This window comes from Rhea americana, unplaced genomic scaffold (genome assembly GCF_003343005.1).
Source record: "Rhea americana isolate MKP2758 unplaced genomic scaffold, rheAme1 scaffold_3, whole genome shotgun sequence".
Lineage (NCBI taxonomy): Eukaryota > Metazoa > Chordata > Aves > Rheiformes > Rheidae > Rhea > Rhea americana.
In genome coordinates, this window is record NW_028186423.1 from 13,184,740 (window position 1) to 13,203,442 (window position 18,703).

At 35.7% G+C, this 18,703-nt stretch overlaps 1 protein-coding gene across 4 annotated transcripts in view; it reads right to left on the reverse strand.

Moving 5' to 3' along the window:
• The window catches only part of MYCBP2 (MYC binding protein 2), a 211,450-nt gene that overhangs the window by 129,103 nt on the left and 63,644 nt on the right, over nucleotides 1–18,703 (reverse strand). For all 4 annotated transcript variants that reach the window (XM_085309535.1, XM_085309537.1, XM_085309534.1 and 1 more), the window contains exons 18-21: nucleotides 16,704–16,811; nucleotides 9,059–9,178; nucleotides 7,321–7,402; nucleotides 656–773 (exon numbers count right to left, since the gene is read on the reverse strand). In XM_085309535.1, the coding sequence (XP_085165661.1) occupies nucleotides 656–773; nucleotides 7,321–7,402; nucleotides 9,059–9,178; nucleotides 16,704–16,811 (428 nt within the window). The remainder of the gene's footprint in view (nucleotides 1–655; nucleotides 774–7,320; nucleotides 7,403–9,058; nucleotides 9,179–16,703; nucleotides 16,812–18,703) is intronic.

Genomic DNA, 18,703 nt, shown 5'->3' on the forward strand with positions numbered 1-18,703 from the left:
AAGGACATTAGTAAGGAAGTACTAGCAACAGACAATTTGGAGAAATTGTCTGCAGAGAGGGGGCAGCTGCCAGGGCAAGGAGGCACAAAAGTGCAAAGTTAGAAGGAAGGAGAGTTAAATGATGTCTAAGTGCTTAATCAATGAATATGCAAATGGATTCCAGGTGGACTTAAGAAGGTTATGTGCCATATGAACATGAAAGAAGAGTATCAGAGTTATGCTGTACTACATCATGCAATGACTCCCCTTAACCACAATCATAACGACTGTAACTCATTCCTATTTCTATGAAAATTAGGACCCTGTTATCTCTTCCAGCTGATGCAAACAGATAGGCAATAGAATATGAAATAGATGTTCATTTGTGATTGCAAGAATGCTTGCAACAATGACAGTTTGAACAAACAGTTAATAAACAGCCCAATCTTAAATGCCAATCATTAATTAAAATATAAAACATCAAGAATTTTTGTCGTCATGCTTTTCTAACCACAACAGCATTAGARGCCACGTTTTTAAACATAACAGGGACATAGACACAAAAGGCATGCAGAAGTCGTGAGTTGTTCTATGTGTGCAAGTATAAGCAAACTGTTTTGAAAGGTCTTTGAACAATTTACTATACATGCAAATACGTATAATATTATTTCCTTACTGAGAAACTTCCAAACGTGAAAACCTGGCCATCCATTAAGAGTATAGCTGTATGGTTGCTTCCAGCAGTTACTTGTGTACTAGGACCTGGTAATGCTTGCACCAAAGTAGGACATCCCCTATGTGAAAATAAATTAATTTTGTATCAATATATGCATATGCAACATTTAACACATATATTAGTATTATCATGATTTCATTGACTGTGAAATATATTCACTATATTCACCTACTACGCAGAACCAGAGTCAAGCAACATCTCATATATTAAATGAAAAACAAGTATCTAACCAGAGTGAACTGAAGGAATATCAAAGGAAAAATCTTTTGAAATACATTTGAAAGATTGCTCTGGATACTTAAGCTTAGTCCCCTCTTGTTACAGGGAATCAGATTAATTACTCTTTTCAATTAAAATCTGAAATCAGCATAGAATCAAAATGGTTAATTTAATCTATTATTATAGGATTACATTAATGGTACTGTAGATTACACTAACAGATTACACTGTAAAAAAAATGCAGCATTAAAATATATTGTAGTGTGAGTGATGGTTAAGAACAAAATTCTTTACATTGAAACAATCAAAGCCTTATGTGGCTAGTACTCTAGTACAACCAGAAGCAGTACCAATATGACTCTCCTGATACAGCTGTCTAGGGAGTTATAAAAGGAAGAGAAGGTCTACCCACCTCCAGCAGCTTTCTAATGGAGAATAAGGCATTGAAAAACTACCTGACATCAAATTCTTGATCCTCAATCCTTGCCATATTGTTTTCCAGAAAGGTCTGAAAAAGTCTAATCTTTATACCTCCCAAATACGAATAGGCACTGGGAAATCAATGTCCCAGTTCAGCAGAAATGATAGGTGAAAAAAAAATAAATAGTATGAACAAGTAAAAAAAAAGAAAGAAAAAATGAAACGATGTCTTAGAAAAGAAATAGCAGGAAAGACAAAAAGAATGAAGTATATGACACTAAAACTAAAATTTTAACCTAAATGTCACCAAAGTGAACAGGAGCATACCAGAACTGTAGCAGTCTTCGAACCACATAATGAATATCTACCTACCCTTCAAAATTATTTTGGACTTAGAAACAATGTGAATTTGATCAAGAAACTTCATGTTTGAGAACTCTGACCACAGAACAAAAACAGCTACCTAAACTCACATTTAAATATGAGCTTTCAAAAGTAGGTTAATCTAAAATAAGAACAGATCGTCTTATGCTGAATAAATAAGTGTCAGTATAGAGTTACTTAGGAATTGTTCAGCAGCTGACGGGCAAAAAGATGGGTTACTTCATTCTGGTTTTGGCTAAATTGCAGATAAAAAGGAAGTGGGAGAAAGGAGAGGGATCGTGTGTTCAGTAGGCAAAGAGATGAGGTAGAAGATGAGAAGCRAAGATTAAGGTACATGGAAATGTGGAAAAGAATGGTGGAGACAGAGAGAATGCATCAAATGTGGTAGAGGATGCAAAACATGAGTTTGTAACAGTGTTGGCTGGTCTATAATCACGTGGGTTTAGGCACCAATAGGATCACACATGCACACACACCAAATGAAGTTCAGCAGAACTAGCAATGATGAAAGATTAGTGGGACATCATTCAACTCCCATTAACTTTTAGATAAGCTGAAAAAGCTAGATAAGCGTTGAAGGAGAAATGAAATGTAACTAAGAACTAATCTAAAATTATTGCTTTTAAAAAGAAAAAAAAAATGAAAGATTTTGTTTCCCAAAACTTTTCGTTAAAGCTTTTTTCCCTCAAAAATGTGACAGCTGCAGGCATGAAATTATCAATCCTATGCTTGTAAGCACAAAGTGAATATTTTGTCTATTTGATGCATGAAAACTAAACTATTATCACAAAGCTATTTATCCCAAAGGCAACGAATTCATTAAGACCCTTTAACTTTAAGAGCTTGTGTGTCTGAAGCATGATGGATGTRAACCGGTGTTCCCTGGGGCTATATATGTACTGTGCAACTCTATACATGCACATAAAATGACACAGGGCAAAAAAACCCTGCAAGTTTCTCTCTGTTTTCTTGCAGTTTGAATCCCATAGTGATTTAAAGACTCTGACAGCAGACAGCAGGTACAGTGTGGGAGACACATGAACAATTTCAAAGAGCCAGAGTTACTTCTTCCTTGAAGTGCATGTTTCTGTGAATCCCACTGCAGACGGCTAGGAAGCAGCATTCAATCCTTTATTCTCACAATCATCATGTTTACTCTCACTACTATAAAGCCAATCATTTATACTAAAAAGTAAACAAAAAAAACGAAGAGTCCCCATAACCTTATTTCTCCTTTCTATCTTACTGGTTGACTCTATCAGTAAGGTTATCTGAGCAGAGAGAAAGATATTCTGTTAGTTGTAGCTGAGCAAAASTGGATAAGCAACTAATGTAGAGAGATATAACATGCTATCCTCATAAACAGCTTTATCATTACAATAGCCTGTATTCTAGAGTAACTATACTATAAAATTAACAAGAAAAAGCCCAAAATATTTTACCATGACAACCAAATAAAGTAAAATTATAAAGAAATAGTTTTCATTCCATAAAAGGAGGGATTTAGGGAAAAAATGAGCAAGTTTGATTTATATAGAATTTAAAACCTGTGATGTTGTTGAGTATTTCACTATCCATTTGAAACTCAACATAGAAAATCTCAGCATACACATCGAAGAGCCTGAGAGATCTTTTAATCAAAGTTTTGACAACCAGTCTTTCTCCATTTGAATGAGAGAAAGAAAGAAATATTCTGGAAAGGAGTTGAAGAAAACTTCGGTAAGAACATAGCAGATTCTTTGGCTTCTGGGTACGAAAATGATTCTGGGCATTCACAAACACAGGATGAAGCTCAACTACACAAACAGCAATCTGAGACTACTTGGGAAAACATAAAACAGCTGAATGAAAGGCAGGAAAGATATACATACATCAGTTAACTCAGGATCCTGCAGAAGGTCCAAATGCATTTAGACTGTCTGCCCTGAAACACTCTTTCAACCTGAAGAGTAAGTATTTCTGGAAAGTGGATATGGCTGTCCTTTGAAAACATGCCTTGTAATTACTGCTGGAACAACCGCTGTCCATGGTACTTATCCAGCCAATAGCCGACTGACAGGCAAGGGAAGATTTCACTCACGGCAGCTGACCATGGTGCTGTAAAACTAGGTTCAAAAAACCACAGGCTATTACTGTAAAAAAAAAAACAGACTAACTCCTGTCAGTCAGAGTCAGTGTTGGACAATATTGGAGTTAAAAAATGGGGGTTTATTGATTTTAGATGTTAGCAGATCTGGAAATCTGGTGAACAGGTTTAAATAAGACCTGTAATCCACTGCTGAAAAATACCAGACAATGAGTCTAGAGATACAGTCCTACGCAGCAGAGATGCTGGACGTGTTTTTTCCTAGAGATAGTAGTAGGATATAAAGTCTCTATGCTTTATTCTTAAAATTAATATGGTTTACTGCACATGGAAGGTCTGCTTAGTATTTCTTCCGTATTATTGTTGACTCTTGGTAAGTAAAAACACAACAGGGTTGTCTTACTTTAGTGGTTCCATTTCTGGAGTTTGATCGCCATATTATGTGCTTGCTAATGTAGTGTTGAAATCAATCATCTGTATAAGAAATGCAGGCAAGTTTTGAACAATAAAGAAAAGAACTTGGAGTTTGGAGTCACTGTTTCTTGAAAGAAGCATCTGGAACAGACAGCCCTTTGCTTAGCAAAATAAAAGACTCGCTATTTTTCACCAAGACTCGATATTACAAAGCACTGTCTGATCCCAATGAGTTTCTATCCACCCATCGAGCATCTAGTTTGAACAGAATGCATGTATCCCTATGACAGAGGCTGACAAATCCCTGATGTTGTGCATCAACATCTGCCACTGTGGATTTCAGAATGGAAAGACTATGCAGATTGGTTCAATGGCTCTAAGATCCAGCATACTGAAACAGAAAAAAATATCTACCAGGAACCAGATCACATGCTTGGAAGTGGTCCATCTGCGAACGATTAAAATCCTTGCTGGAGAAAAAAACAGCAACATCCTGTGCATATTACTTGTTCCTCCACATCATTTTAATTACATTAATGGTTTATTCAGAATCATGTCATCCTGTTCATATGCTCTTTTGTTTGCTTGCAGGTATAGTCTTCAAGGGCATATAATATGCCTCCTTCTTAGCGCAGTCAGAGGAAGAACTTGTGGGGTTTACCATACTCTAAGATATAGGTCCAGAATTCCTTTCATTAAGGAGAAAGACATTTCTGGACAGTTGTGCAGTATTCAAAATATTAAAGCATTTTCAAGACTTTTTTTAACTATAGTCTTACTGTTAAATCTTTACACTGCAAGACAGAAGTCTCTGAAAGGACAAGTCATCAATCACTGCCCAGGAACTTGCATCATTTCTTCACCCGGCAATGAAGACGGCTCCCTCAGATGAGAATGACAGTTGCTGCATTTTTCCTGTCAGTTCTTGCTTTCAGGGGACCCCATATTTAAGTATATTAGCTAGGCTGCCTAAATGCTATTTCCTCTATTTTTTTTTCCTGGAAACACAGTAGAGTATCAGTTCCTGGTTTCAGAAGACGATAGTCTTCTTGAGGTCAATACAGGCAATGTGACACACTGCATGACTGACATACCACTGACCTGGCTGGAGCTGGCCATCTGAGCACCACTGCATCCCAACTCAGGTGGAACTCTGCATAAGGATTCCCTGTTTCCTTCTCTGAGTCCCTTACTGTGAGGACAGAGGAGAGATCTCTACTTAAAGCTGGAAAAAGAAGTACATCAATGAGGAAATTACCATTTGAATGATGGTGCTAAACAGCAATATAGTATTACAGCCAGTTCTCATGCATAGGACACACTTCAAATTCTTTTAAGGTTTTTTCAGATACTGTCTAGGGACTGCTGCAGAACAATACGTAAGCCAGTGCCAAGCCCCTTGTACCGCCTCGCATGCTAGGCCTGGTCAACACTATCATTTGAGACAGGATGTTTCACATTCTCTTCTAGGATCTCATTTTGAACTGCATTTGGTCTTCATCCGATTTCTGTCTTAATAAGCAACAGATGTGGGGGTTACTGCCTGAAATACTGACAAATAGAACAGACAGCCCCGATGTCTTCAGAAATGCCAAGTGATTTAATCAAAGCTGGAAATGGGAGACAGTAAGTTATCAGTACAAACRTCACTGCTGTTTGTACCTATTTAGTAGTGAAGGGAGTAACTAACCTTATTCTAGCAGTGACCTGAATTGCCTGTTAAAACAGTCATAGCTTAGACCAATTCTCCATGAATTTCCAGGAATAAAAAAAAAGAGTACTTATCTGTGATATGGTTCTATCACAGGCAGAAATATAAACTGCAGTCACTAATCCAATACAAACTGAGTAGGGTTAACACTGTAGAGACTACCACTAAGTTCAGTAATCACTGCAAAGTAGTATTTCCAGTAAAATGTCTTCCTTCCTTCCCTTTCCCCCTTTGTTTATTGAATCCAATGAAAGTTTTAAGACGATGAAGATTTCTTCAGAAACTTGACAAAAGAAATGATTTGAAAGTCTCCAGAGAGATTAAGGAGGACAGATGCTCAAGTAATTTTCATCTTACTACTACAAGAAAAACGACAGAACTAAAGACAGGTCACAGACGCTCCACTCCTTTTATGCCTTTTACATAAGAAAACTAGGTATAGTAAACAAAGGTATAGACATACACAAAGAACCAATGATTCCTACTATTCAAAATCCCGTCTTATGTGCATATGGTATATGTGCTTACTCAAAGAATGACATTATTACATTTCCTTTCATGGCTGCACACTGGTATTTTAGTGATCAGAAGAGATACTAAGGGTGAGATTGAGCTTCACATTAAAGATACATAGATTCAGTTGTCTATGCTCTCATTGTAGTCAACAGAGGTATAGTCAACAGAATTAACAGAGCTACTTACTGAGCATACTTACTGACAAGTAGATATGTATCTAGCTAGTCAAATAGCTCTCCAGACCCTACTGACTTCTCTGACTGTTTATCCATCAACAAGAAAGCAAAAATCTCTTTCATATGCTGATACCTAAATTAGGTGTCTATAAAATGCAGCCAAGTCCCAAGCCAGAAGTGACTTAATTTGGGGGAGTTAATTAAGAAACAAATAAAAAAGGAGATTTTATCAAATGGACTACTGCCAGTAATGTAACAGAAACAGGGTAATCTAAATTTATAACATCATACTATTTGAGATACTGCATATATGATATTTTGTAGAAATAATGAAATCTTAAACAGATTTCAATATTACATACTTTCATATGTGGAATAGAGGTGAAAAGACAGAAAAATTTTCAAGTCAATTATCAAAACTATGCTAATAATTATATATAGAAGCTTTCTTATATTAAACTGACTGCCTATAGAGTGGAATAGTATGGTTACTGTTAGCAGTGTATCTACCCACTGGAGAACAGGGGATAAGCTTAGGTTTGGACTTTATCAACCTCTAATTTGGACAATATTTGAATTTTCCTGCTTCCTAGCTACAGAGAAACAGAGAATTTTAGTCACTCTTTATACAGCCATACGTCAATATACAATCATGTCCTTTGATTACTTTTCAGCTTACCTGGAATTAACATCACCGTGTCCAAGTTGCCCATGCTGCCCATATCCAAATGTGTAAACATCACCATTCTCCATCAAAACCACTKAAAACAAAAAAAAAATATTATTTTTCAGACGTATTAAAACTTTTCACATGTCCTTTTTTTTTACTTGTATCATACATGATTAAAAATATTAAGAAGCTGAGTATGGCTGAAGAGGATAGAAATTTTTATTGTTGAACTGGAAAGGGATTATATACTACAGTTTAAATGCACCAGTCATACTGCTGAAGCTATTGGCATTACCATAGCTATCCTGATTCTTAAAATTTGTATGTGCGAAAGTATCCGCAGAACTTCATCTTCAGGTTCCAATTCTGCCAAGTGCTGACACTATTAAGGACTGAACAAGATCTACTGCATAAGTACTACATGTACACGTGTTAAAAATACTGTAGAGAAGACTTTTCTGCGTTAAGTAAACCAYGTGTCATGCTTCCAAACGTGTTAATAGATGAAAAGTGTTACAAATTATAATTTATCATTCAAATTATACTTGAATTCTGTAATTTAAAGAGATTAAAGAGCTATAACTGTATTTTGAGGGGAGGGTGTGAGAAGCAAGACCTTTTATTAAAAATTAGCAAGTCAGCAAACTGGAAAAACTGACTGCTAAATTGAAGCATCTATTAGCAGATTTCCAAAACTACTTTTACCTTTATTTGCTCACTAAGACGTCGACAGATTAATTTTACTATTTCTATGAGATACAACACCATTTATCTATTGTTTTTCTTGCTGAAAGACTGAAACTTCAAAAAAGTCAACAATACAAATTGAAATGGTGAATAGCTCAAAAAAAAACTTACTGTGAGAGACTGGTCCCACAGACAGACATTTTTATCTAACTGCAAACATCAAACATAACCTTTTAAATGGCCTTATGCAGGACTAACACTGAAAAAAGACATCATCAAACACCATATTTACTTTTACTCATTAACATCCAGATTCAATTCTTTCAAATGAGATTTATATTATTAGCAAAAGTGAAAATTAAGTTCAAGTTTGAAAGACTGATTTTTTTTCAAATTTCATTAGWGGTCAGTATTCTCAAAGCATAAGGACAACATGTAAGCCAGAAAAGAATCCTTGTCTTGTTTTTAGCTAAAATAGCTTTTCAGTGTTAAATTTCATTCTCTTCATTCAGAAAAAGGGAGGCCATCAGCATGGAGGTAGCATAAGCTAGCACTAACATTAAATCACTTTCAGGGCAACCACGTGAATTCCAGCTCAGATATTTGAAGTAATACACACTTGTGAATGTGGTACCGCACCAGTGCTAGTTAGCCTTTCTGAGAAGCACAGCCAGTAGCCTCTACTGGAACACTGCACTAAAAGACCTACACCACCTTTCACAACCTATCACAGCTTGCATCTCTACACAGGGCTGGAACTGAGCCTTGCAGATGTGGCTGTGCGTTACCAAATGGGTAATGGGGATGTTACCAAAGTGCTTAATTCCATATTAATTTTTCCATATTAATTCCATGTTAATTCCATATATGGTATTTCTAGTCCTTTTCACTGCTAGAGGACAGAGAGGCAGACTACACAGTAATACAGAAACTTAAATCTTAACTTCCGAACACTCCCAGCGTACATCCTTATTGAACATTAAACATAAAGCAGTAGAAGTACATATGACAACAATAAAAAAAAAACTCTAAGGTATAACTTTAATTTTCATTTTTTTACCTGAATGGTGAAATCCACAACTGACTTGTACAGCTCGCAGTTCGCAGTCAAAGCGGACAGCCCCTGGTGGATAGGTTGTGATTTTGCTGGCATCCTTCTCACCTCTTTCTCCACTTCCATCTATGAACACAATTTATAATTATAACCCCAGTCTTCTAAAAATGTTATGTTAGAAGAAAGAATAGAGCAGAAACAGTAAATAAATCCCCCCCTCATACTTCATAAGGAAGGAGCAAGAACTCACAGAACAGTGGGAGAGACAGCTCAAAGTGTGCCAATAAAGCAGACCTGAAAGATGACAGAAAATCTACTTCTAAGCAATCTAATGCATCAAAGCTGCATACTGGAAAACACAGTACCCTCTAAAGCAGGAGCTTCTGAAGAGTCAAGATAAACAACCAGCCAAGCAAAAACTTGAAGTGACTTCAACAGTTTTGCCTAATGACTATCACTTTAGTTCTTCAATAAAATAACATTATGAAGTACACAGAAAGCACAGTAATTAAACAGAATTGGTCTGTATTCTTTTAATACTAATTTGTTAAGCATTTTACCTGACTCCAAGTTGGCCATACAGTCTTTATTTTACTTAACTAACTATTATTTATGCAGTTCATCTCAGACAACGCCAACATACTCACTACTACCATATTCATTCCCTTTTGACTTAAGATGCATTTTAGACATTATTTCTGTGATTTCTTTTAGTAAGTATGATGTGTATTATTACTTCCTAATGTCAAACTGCTTTCACATCAGATACAAGCATTAARGTGACAAGCATATTATTTATAAATTTCTTGAAAGTCACTATCCTGTCCAGAAATTAGAATGTCATTTTAAAGTCCTCTAACAGCTAGACTGTAATTAAAGAGAGGTTGTGGAATCTCCATCCTAAGAGATATTCAAAATCCATCTGGACACAATCCTGGGAAATGTGCTCTAAGAAACTCTGCTTGAGTAGAGGGCTTAGACTAGATGATCTCCAGAGATGCCTTCCAACTTCCACCATTTTGTGATTCTATATTGCCACTGGGACACAAAGATTTCCTAACAGTAGCAGGAAACTAAATGACAGAGAAACAGGCAGCCTATTCACCATCATTAAACCATGTGGACCAGCAAACATTTGTAGCTATTGTTCTGTAACAGAATCTGTTTAAACCAGAGGTCTTTATGCTTGCAGAGATCCCAGATCCATTCTTTGATCACTCTGACTGACTGTTGTTTTATTAACAAAATTCATAGAGGTAAAAAAAATTGCTGCTGCAAATAGTATGTTGGTAGTTTAGATCTRTATCTACCCTTTTTGCATGTTTCATTTTTCTGAAAAAATTATTCATGGAAATCTTTCAACTCAGAGTCTTCATTATTCAGTGTGTGCAGTAYAGCACTTAAAGACTTGCAAATCTTTCAGATCTTAAAACCTAGCCCTGTACTTATAGATATTGCTCAAATATTTTTTATTTTATTGTATACAAAGTGCCATTACAATGAAGTAATTTCAGCAGTTTTATTAACTAATTTTAACAAATATCACTGTTCTGAAAAAAATAATTTTCTAGTGATTATTGTGTACAGAAGATATGTAAATATGGTAGGTGAAAAAGGTGCATGAATCTCCATGCATTCTGTGTCTACAGAGAGAACAGTGTACATAGATATTAAGTAATGCTTCTAGAGAATTAGGTTTAATCCAGCAGGTGAAGCATCTCTTCCTTCTAAAAAGCGGATGAATTTTACTAAAAAGATGACACTTGTACTACATATTTGGCGTATGTGAAGTGGAGACACGGTAAAGCAACTGCCTAGCCCTCAGAATTGCCATGGAAATTCTGAGGTATTTCTAGCAACGTCTGTTGTACGACCAGACTATATGCCCTTTAGAAAAAAAAAGTTTGAAAATTTGTCAGCGGAGTGGTAACTTTTTTTAATGGACATCAGGAATAACAAAAGCAAATACAAAGAAACAGAATCACTATTAACCAAAATGATTATACTGAAAATGTAAATTTTTTTCTACTAGTTGTATAATTCTGTCTTAACGTGTTTCAAGTATTTTATTTAACAGTTTGATTATTTACCAAAAGAGCACCTTTTTATGCCTGCTTTTGTATTAAAATGTATATGCCAAGGTAACCAAGTGATGGACCTCAAGGCAAGTATTACTACCAGAATAATTTATTTCATTGGCAGCCTATTTACTGCTTCCTTATTTCACACAAGCTTTTCAGATAGGAGCAAAGAGAAGTGAATCGCTCTGGAAGTCTATGCCTTTGGACCCTGTCTCTACTTCTGTCATTGATGGGCATGACAAAAAAAATGCAACCCCTCCCACTGTGTAAATGCACAGCTCAGTTACCTGCAAGGAACACACATGTCCAGTAAGCATGTGATGCGGCTGCAGGTGCTTCCAATGATGAAACCAACTAGATACAGAGCAATCATTATATAGTCATATTAAAAAATATTAGCAAAAGTCATGTTCTGGTCATATAATAGTGACATATCAAGTGATCTGCAGACACTTGAACACCCACATGCATTTTTCCTGCCTCATCATAAGTGAACGACATACTGTTCTTAGGTGCTTCAAAAACTGCTAACAATATTTTGACTGCTGTTTTCAAAAATAGTAAGTATACAACCTTGAACATTTGGACAAGATTGAATCTGAATAAGATTCTAGACATATTCTCATTTTTTCCAAAGTTGAATTGAATGATTACCTTGTGAGCAGAGTAAGTGAGTTAGTACTTTCAGTGTTATCCAGCTGGATTTCCACTGAACTTTGAAACTTCCATATCTTTATGACAGGAAGAAAACATTGGGGGGACGCTCAAAAGCACTTCCTGATGTCCATACATAGGGGCAGTTTCCATGAGCAACTTCATAATGATGGTATTTCAGATTCCTGGAAATCTTAGTAGTTGGGGAAAGAAACGGAGAGAACTAGTATAACTACTATTTGGTTAAAAAAAAATCTGAGTGAAGAAAGAGCTCATTCAATCAAGTTAGCAAATGAAGTGAAGAGCTATAAATGAGGTGCAGAGGGGAAAAAGGAACACTTATTCAGGTCCATGTCACAAAACCTAGCCTTACACCTGGGGCAAAAAACTTTGTCACAGTTCCCCAGCTGTAGTTTGCATGGTATTTCATTTCTCACTGACCAGTTTGGAGGAGAGGAAAAATGCTTCTAAGGATGGCTACTGATCCAGAAAAAAATGATCCTGAAAAAACATAGGATAACTGTCCCTTACTACTACATCATTTGCCAACACAGATTTGTTTAGTTTAGCAAAGATTACCCAAATAATGGGTATCAGTCTAGTTACCACTGGTTACTATTGGAGACATACAGCCCCCTCACAGGATGTTCTGAACGCCTGATTAACATTTATAGTCTTTACAGATAGCAATGTTTCTTGAACAAATCAGCCCGTGAGCATAGCTTCTCTGCTGCGCTTCAGCTAAAATATCTGTAACCACTATTACAGGAGGTGAGGGAAAGTAACCTCCTTCTGGTTGTGAAAAATCAACCATCTTGTGAGGGCAAAATAACAAATAAGCCTGTTGGATGCTTAAGAGGTTGCCATAGACCTTAACGGAACTAGTATGTAGAATCACATGTGCATGACACACAAGATAATTCAAATGCAAGTTAATTATGAACTCAAGAAGAATTCAAGTATTCTGAATTTTTCTACCAGTACTGGCTTGCTTGCTTATTTCAACCAGTAAGTAAATGCAAATAGGAATTGAGAGGCCAAGTTGCTTTTTCCATTGCTTGACTTGGACTGAAGTAAAACTGCAATCCTGAGCAATGGCAAAACACATTGACGATTTCCACGTACTTGTTGCTGTATCCCATATGAATTCAGAGCAGAAGTAGTGTATTTGACTGACAGTGTAAATGCTTAGGTATTTTCTGTGAACTGGACAGTTTGTCAAATGGAAAGGTGCTTTGGAGGACTTTAGAGATCCACCTCTAGTCACTTTTAAGCAGAGAACAGAAATCAGGGAGACCAACTTCAGTGTTGTCTTTTATTAGGTATTCAACTTTAATTTTCAGGTGGACAAAAAGGCACACATTTATGATTTAATCTTGTTCTCCACAGATACCAGAAGGACCTTACAAATGATAAGAATAACTGTTATATCTCTTAAATGATTTACTGTAGAAGATGTATTTGTTAAGTAGTGGGGTTTTTTTTGCACGACAAGGAAACCACAACCATTTCTAACCTCCAGAGAATTGAGTCAAAGGTCATATCAATACTATATTTTGCACATCTGTTCAATAGAGGTAATTTCTTCAGAAGCATTATCTTTACTGGCCACTACCGATCCTGCTGAGCTCCAGCAGTTCACAGGCATGGCAGTATTTCACATGAAGAATTTTTCCTAATCTCCTCAAAATTCCGGGTACCTCCATGTAGTGAATTTTAAGCCTCCAAAAAGAATTACTGAGTGATGGGGAAGAAGGGCATACATGAAAGATGATACAGAAGTCTGAAAAAAAGAGATATAACTTAAAATGGTAGTAAATAAATATTATTTAAAAAATCCACTTTGTGGATGACTTTGTGACAAGACACAACCACAGCTGCTGATTATGTATTCTTGCGAGGTTAAACAAGTCCCTGCCTAAAGTGTCTCATCACTGATGACAGTGTGTAAACCTGTTAAGTAAAAAGCATATTTGAAAATTTTTCTGCAACATTATTTTCTCCTAAAGTCTTCTGCAACAAGTCTTCAGTTGCGTTTTGAACTTGTTTAGGAATACACGGCATTTGAAAGTAAGACTACTAGACGATGGAAATGTTATGGAAATTAAAGACTCCTGCATCATTCGTATCTAAGAATTACATTTTCACTGTCAGTTCTTCTTCAGTGAATGCTTGGRAGTGCCTCAGCCTTCAGAGAGTGTATTTTACAGTTTTGAGAATGAACTACAACTAAATTTTCCTCGACTATCTGATAATTTGGTATTAGCATTTGCAAAGTGGTTGATGTGCAACTTTTTTCGTCCCTATAGGTTCAGCTTTTTCTGACCTTTGTCCTTTTGAGGGGATTTGGTTTCATACCGTTTAGAACATTTTCCAGTTAAAGCAACTGCCTGAATACAGGAAAAGGGTCGCATTTCCTACAAATGTTTGCTTTAATTTCTACTCAGTTGATTACTATAGCTGAAAAAAGGAAAGACATATGCAAACTTTTATATCTCTTCTTCTACTCAAATCCCCACTGATCTCCAAGGATTAGAGATGTGGAGCTCATTTTTCTTCTCAGTTTCAAAGCATTTTGTGAGTCCCAAGAAAGCGCCAACAACTCATTTCTATCTGCACTTGTGATGGAGATACAAAGATAAGAAATATTATGCTCAATGCATTCCTTGCAACAACAGTATTGATATGCAGACTGACTATCAACCCTGACTGAAGGATTTGAAATGAGCAGATGACAGGTGAGCTTCTCAGTAAGGAGTGTTTATAATAAAGTTTAAGTTAGGCCATAATTGTCAGTGCTGAAGAAGCTGTTCACATTCAAGTTTATACATGTCATTATCACTTTAAGTTCTGCAGCTCCAGAATTACAGGCCTAAATAGGTACCAACCACTTTAGTACCAGTCTCATCAGTACTACCAGTTAAAATAAATTTTCCATCTCAGAAAACCTTGAAGGTCTGGTTGGTGTAATATTTAAAAGACTTAGGAGAAGCATCAGAAATCAGAGTGCCGGTTTGGAAAGCATCACATTCAAAAGTAAGACAAAAACCATTCAATGTCAATGTTATCGTGTGCCTGCGCTGAAGTCAACATTACAGCCCCAGATTGCTTGAGATTAGTGTCTTTATCTTCTACATACAATAAAAGAGGCTTATAAGGCAAGCCTTTTGAAGATTAGGTATATTTCTTATCCTTTTCACATGAGTTCCCCCTCCCTATTACTTCAGTAACAATCTACTTCACCAGTTTTCTTTTCCCTTTGAAGCTCTTCCAGTAGTTACGAGGTATGTCTAGCTTGCAGTAAAATTTGTGGTGTTCTTTTGGGAAGCAATCTTCTGTGGCACAGAATGGTCTCAGAGTTTACTTCTAAAGATGTTACTTCAGAACAGTATTCCTTGTCAGTTCTACAGAGCATATCTGGCAAAATCTTTCAACATAATACAGACCAAGAAACAATGAAAATCTCAAACTGACACTAATACGTAACTTTTGTAAGCAGATACTTGAGGTAGCTAAGAAAGTATTTTCTGCAGAACTACCGGGAGCTCCAACCACCAACATGCCTAGCATGTACAGAGGTATGCAGGATGAACATGCTCCTTGCCTGTAARGACAAGGGCTTGCAAAGCTGTACAACTAGCAGAAGTATCCAGATGAAAAAAAGCCATCCGTTAACTATCACTCAAATTACAGCATTCAGTTTCCTTATGYTTTCTCTTTCAGAATGAGTTCTGTCTGATTAAGATAAATTTCTTTAACCCACCTACAGTTAAAGTTAAGACTGTATATTATACAAATACATTAGATAATGTATATTATACAAAGGACGGTATTCTGCTTTTATTTTCCTAAAATTAACTTGAAATAATTTCATGTTCCAGTATGTTTATAATTAGGTATGTATATTACCCATACACAGACTGAAATCATACCCAAAAAAGCTTCACTGTCATAATTTGCATGTGTGCCAAACACACTTCACTAACTTCTGTTGATTCAACTGAAATGCCATTCTAACATTTTTTTTCTCACATTTAATTATTCTTTAAAGACTATTCACAGGATTCCAGATCCTCACTATTTTAGGAGCTTTCTGCTTGCTTCGCTCAGATCTGCTATCTACATTTTACATATTTGTTTGGTGTATATATATACAGACACGTGCATGTGTGTACGTATATACGTATGTATTCATATGTATAAACTTCAAGCAGATGATCAAATTTGTGACAGCTCAACTTTAATAAACTCATTTGAAATATTTAGTAACACACTATCTTGCTAAAAATTAGACATTTAGAATACTAAGTTTAATGAATTAGCCAGACAAATAAGTGTCAGAGATAAAGACACTCCATACTTAAAATTCTGCAAAAGAACATTTAACTCCAATGAATACTGTAATGTAAGAATTACACTTTTGCTTATGCTATTTTATTTAAATATTAAAATATTTCATTTCTAAAAAAAGGCTTATTAATAGACTGCCTACTATGAAAAGCAAACTTAATGCTAGAATTAACAAGACTASAATAAATGAATTAGCAGTTGTCCAGATCTACAACACAAAGGTTGAAAACAGTAACAGTCTGAACATCATATCTGAGTCACTGAAAGGTGTTAAAGTTTTCTATGGTAAAATTAAAAAGCTTTAGGAACGAGAAAACCTTAGAAATGAGAAAAAGATACAGAAAAAAAATGACATCCTTCAAAGAAAAAGGAAAGAAATAAAGATGATGCAGACTATCTAAAATTTACACTTTTAGAGCAGGTCAACATCTAAATGCGTTCTCTTTCTCCTCAGGTAAGAAATACTAACAAGGAAAGCAGAATCTGAAATAGAGATTCAGCAAATGGAAGAAGTGACTGGGAGGATTGGCTTATTTCCACCCTAGCCAATAAGGAAGACCAAATACCTTTGTGCTTGTCCCGTTTATGCTTTAGTTGTGCTGGATGGGGTCTGATTCTGGCTAGAGCCTGTTCTCGATGGTTCATAAAAATAGGACCAGGAAATACAAGGGGGCCTGAGGAGAAACATTTTGCACATGCATAGAAAAGCTCACAAAAAAAGTGTTAAACAGAATTCAAATTAAAAGCAATGAAAAAAATGAATATTTTACTATATAATAATCTTGTTTTTCTAAATTCAAAAGGCCACAATTAAAATAAATTTGGTATTTCTTGATAATAAGACAAAAACACTATGCAAAGAAATGATAAATATCCCACAATGACAGTTTTACCCAGATTTGTAAGTTTGCAACTGTACTCCAGGCAATGGAAATAYAGACTCAGACTGGAGTAAAATTTGACAGTGAATATCCATTACACTCTTTAATAGTTAAAATTAGTTCAATTATCATGCCTTCCATCCTAAAACACTGCATTCGAAACACTAATTCAGAACAATCATACTACATCAATGCTAAATGAAAGAAAGTCCACAACCATAAGACTGTTTATAATTACCTTTTTAAAATTCACAGTTACTGTTCGTAAAGAAAATAGTGAGCCMAAAACACTCGTTCTGGGAAGAGAATTATTTGAACTGTGATCTACTTGTTCATTTTGAAATCTGTTTGTTATTCTTTGAAATTTTCCCTTCTATATAAAAGCCAAGTCTTTGGGAGATCTTTATTTGAGGAAAGAAATCATATTTATTTGAAACTTTCTCTAGATTTAATTTTTTRGTCTTTATCCCTACAGTGCTGCACTGAATTAAATTGAGGATGATTATGTCTTGATCATGGGCCAGCATTTTATCGTCCAAATCTGTACTTTTCCCCTCAGCTTCAGGAGTTAGCATGTCATTATAAATTTCTTTGGAGGCAGCATCTCACTCTTCCAGAAGTCTGACATTCAATGGAAACCATGAACCAGGAGCTGCTAAATTCTGGCAAATGCTTCTCTCACCATTCCACAAATTCAGTCCTTGCTTGTATTTAAAAACAAAAAGCAACAACAACAAAAACCCCAGTGTCTGTGTGTGTGATGTTATAAATACCTTAATGGACCTATGAAAACAAGTATTTTTTCCTTCCTTGCCACCCCCAATACTAATACTCTATTTCTTTAGCTAATCTTTGACAGATTAATATATGTTAACTTGCTGTAAATGCCCTTAATCCCAGGTTTCCTGACTATTATTCATTTATATCCTTAACTAATAGGAAACAGTACAAATAGATAATTAAGTGAAAATCATGACAAATCTTTGGGGGTTTGGAATCTTCAGATGAAGAAACTTGTGTTTGCTCATTGACGTTCACAAGTCTTAGTATTAACTACTAGAATTATACCATACTTTAATTAAAAAGGCAAATTAGAAGTGTGTTGAAATCCACTATTGCCTTTGCCCCTGGTTTTGAGTTTCATATCTACGTTAGCTAATCTAGCGTCTTTATTTGTACATGTTTCTATGTACAACAGATTTTCTATTGTTCTTTGTTCTACTGTGTTTATTTGAACTGTCTTTATCCCATCTGAACCAGAACAACCTGCCTTGCTAAGAACTAACTCCTCTAACAATCAATCTAACACAGTTTGCTTTTTATTTACCTTTATCTTATGGATTCCTCCTTATTTGTCTTGCTAGTTCACTTTTCACAGCCTCCTCTCAATCAGCACTTCCATTTAACAGACATGCCATACCACATTAATGTATTTGCTAGAGATTACTTTTCACCAGACCATTCTCTACTTTTAATTTCATATTTCCAATTGTTTAGACTCATCACCCTTTCCCCCTTCTGAAGCTGGAGGGAAGACACTGAGGAGTCACCTAATGAGGCAGACCAGGAAAAAGCAAAAAAAGGGAGAGATGAATGACAGGCAAACAAATACAAAAGCTGAAAGTGTCTGAAGAACAAAAGATAGAGATGAAAGCTGGATAAAGAATAGGAGGAAAAAAGACTAG